The sequence below is a fragment of the Saccostrea cucullata genome, unplaced genomic scaffold (genome assembly GCF_032062105.1).
Source record: "Saccostrea cucullata isolate Sc308-1 unplaced genomic scaffold, CSIRO_AGI_Scuc_v1 ctg5838, whole genome shotgun sequence".
Taxonomy (NCBI): Eukaryota; Metazoa; Mollusca; class Bivalvia; order Ostreida; family Ostreidae; genus Saccostrea; species Saccostrea cuccullata.
This window is the reverse complement of record NW_026919849.1, coordinates 116,926-120,070: the sequence shown is the minus strand read 5'-3', so window position 1 is coordinate 120,070 and position 3,145 is coordinate 116,926. Positions and strand designations below refer to the sequence as shown.

The 3,145-nt window shown below is 34.6% G+C and overlaps 1 protein-coding gene across 1 annotated transcript; it reads left to right on the top strand.

Annotated features, from left to right (window-relative positions):
* The first annotated feature begins 312 nt into the window (after positions 1–312).
* LOC134239309 (uncharacterized) lies at positions 313–2,114 on the top strand. Its single transcript, XM_062721484.1, has 2 exons — positions 313–1,587; positions 1,628–2,114. The coding sequence occupies exons 1-2, from the start codon at positions 313–315 to the stop codon at positions 2,081–2,083; spliced, it is 1,731 nt and encodes a 576-aa protein (XP_062577468.1). The 3' UTR covers positions 2,084–2,114.
* The last annotated feature ends 1,031 nt before the right edge of the window (positions 2,115–3,145 follow it).

Genomic DNA, 3,145 nt, shown 5'->3' with positions numbered 1-3,145 from the left:
TTGGTGTGTGAATCACACAGACTTGAACGTATGCATATTTTTAGGAAGTGCTAGCGCGCTTCATGAAATATGCCTCCGTGACAAGTCTGTGTGATTAACACACCAATAACCCACACAAAACTTGAATACATTCCTTAACTAAACTTACATAGAATGTAAGAGGTGAAGATAATGAAAAGTGATCAATCTTATAAAGTCTACAGACAATACAAATATATGAAGATGGCATAAAACATGAACCCTGACAATGCCTATATTTGAATAGAACACATTTCTTTTTCTTTTTTTTTACACTAACTTATTTCTTTTCAGATGGCATTATCTAAAATTAATATTCCTCAAGCTGCTCAACACTTTTTAGAGTGTGACACTGAAAAATGTGAAGGAAACTGTGAGTTCTATTGCAACCCTTGTCATCGCAGATTGTGCAAACAGTGCACAGATAAGCATCTGAGAAATGCAAGAGGCAAAAAACATGAGGTGGTCCTTTATGGTCAACGTAAACGCCATTTTCCTGCGGAGAAATGCAAAATCCACTGCAATAAAGATGTAGCCATGCTCTGTGAAGAATGCCAAGTTCCTGTATGTTCCAAATGTGTAATACACCAAAACCATCGAGGACATATATTTACTGATCTAGAGACAATTTTTGCAGAAAGGTATGCAAACTTTCAACAAGAAATCTTTAAAATTAGGGAGTATTTTCTACCTACATCACAAGTTATACAGAAAGATATTAAAAAGGAGTCCTCAGAAATCAAACACATCATGGACAACATCAGAAGATCCATGAAGACTGAATTTAAGTCCCTGAAAAGTTTAGTAGACTTAGTCATATCTGAGAACATTAAGCAGTTAGACCAGATAGAGCAATCGCTGTTAGAAGATCTAAACACCCAAGACAAGACCATGGATGAATACATCGCTTACCTTAATAACCTTGTCAAAGAGCTGCAAAGATGCCTGTCCTCTACAGAAACCCACAAATTAATGTCTGAGAAGAAACCAAAGATCCGATCCATACCAGAGACAACAAAACCAGTCACACCAAGATTAATTGCTGGCCATTTCAGCAAAAGTAATATCACTCAATTACTTGGAGAAATATATTTCCCAAATGTTAAAGCACAGAAAAGAGAAATTAGATCCTTGGAAAATGTCTACAATACAGCAATGAAACCTACACAAAAACAAGTGAAAAAAGACAGACAAAAATCTGACAATAAACAAACAATGTCTTTATCTGCCTCTGTCACTAAGGTCAGGGAGTTCAGTGTACCAGGTGTTAGAAGTATATGCCATACATCATTAGATCAATCAGGCAGACTCTGGATCAGCGACAGTGAGGGTAATCTTGTCCAAACAGATCTACTGGGAAATGCGATGCAGAAGGTAGAAACCAGTTGGGAAGATGAAGGTTACCACACAGTCACACACGACGGTGATTTGATCTTTACAGACCAAGACAAGAAAGTCATCAACAGGATTGCAACGGGTAACAATATCGCTGAATTCATTATTACTGGAGTGTGGGAACCAATCAGCATTCACTCCTCTCACATCAACGGGGACTTACTTGTGGGGATGTTGAGGATTACAGAAGATAGAATAAGGTTTAAAGAAAAAAAATAACAAAGAGAAAAGTAAAGTCGTCAGGTACAATAAACTAGGAAAAAAACTACAGAGCATAAAGAGGGATGACAAAGGACAGAGCCTGTATGGAGTACCACATTATATCACAGAAAACATCAATGGGGATATCTGTACATCAGACTTTGATATAAGAGCAATAGTGGTGGTGAATAAATCAGGACAACACAGATTCTCCTACACCGGCCAGAAATCAGAGATACATCCCTATGGAATCTGTACTGACGTCCTCGGTCACATCCTGTTGTGCGATGGATTCTTTAATAATAAAACTGTTCACCTCCTTGATCGGGACGGCCAGTTCTTGTCTCTATTACTCACGCCACAACAAGGGGTACGCTGTCCCCGAAGTGTATGTGTGGATGATAAGAACAATCTCTATGTAGGACAATATGGAACAAACATACTGACAGTGTACAAGTATCTCCACTGATTCTTTTTGGGAACTACAAACCATGACTTCTCCCATATCAGTCTTTTGATGTGAACATATTGAGTTGTAAATATCAAAATATGTACTTATCCAATATTTTTGTTATTTTATATTAAATTTACGACTAATTGCCACAAAAAGTTTTTCTTAACTGTTTTATTATTATAGGTACACTACATATCGATGTATCAAAATGTAAACAACAAGGTTAATATACTCTTAGGAAAAGAATTGTAAATTTTTGATGTGATTTATTTATATTTTTTGGAATGTATTTTCCAATATTATCACCTAAAATTTATACACATCGGTATTCAAAAAGTTAAGAAAATCTCATTTTATTTTGACGGATAATTTAAGGGGGCCGACTGGGGTTTTGTTGTATGAAAACTACAATAAGGAAACTCTTCATTTTTATACTATATATGACTTTATCAACTTCAGTGTACATGCAAAGTTTGGGGGAAGTCTACCGTCCATGTATTCTTAAGGGACCGTCTCAAAATACAGACCTGTACATTTACTATAGGATTATATAGGCAATTGCCAATTTTTAGTCCTTTCAAGCAAATTATACAAATGCTACAATAGACTTTTTGTTCAAACAAAAATATTTCAATTATTGAGTAATACTATACTATACAATGTATCTAAGAAACACAAAATTCTGCCGTCTTGTTACGAGAGGGGACATCTCAAAATGCCAAAAATTTAAGAATTTTCCTGTTTTTATGGAGTACTACAAAATATGACAGGCACGAAGGATTCATATAAAAACATAATAAAAAATAATAGAGATATTTTCAGATTTCTGTTTTAAATTTCAAGAGCTTTTGTTGATTACTTTTTCTTTAATGACATTTTTATTTCCCCTTTCTTTAAGAGCTTCAGTTAATCATAACGTAAAAAACTCACTGTAACAACGTCAACCTACCCATCAATTGCAAAATTATAATTACATTTTTACACCAATAATTTCTTAATTTTGTTTAAGTTTAATATTTCTAGCGAAAAAGTTGCTTTTAAACAGTAAATGCATGTATGCTTTATTTTACTATGATG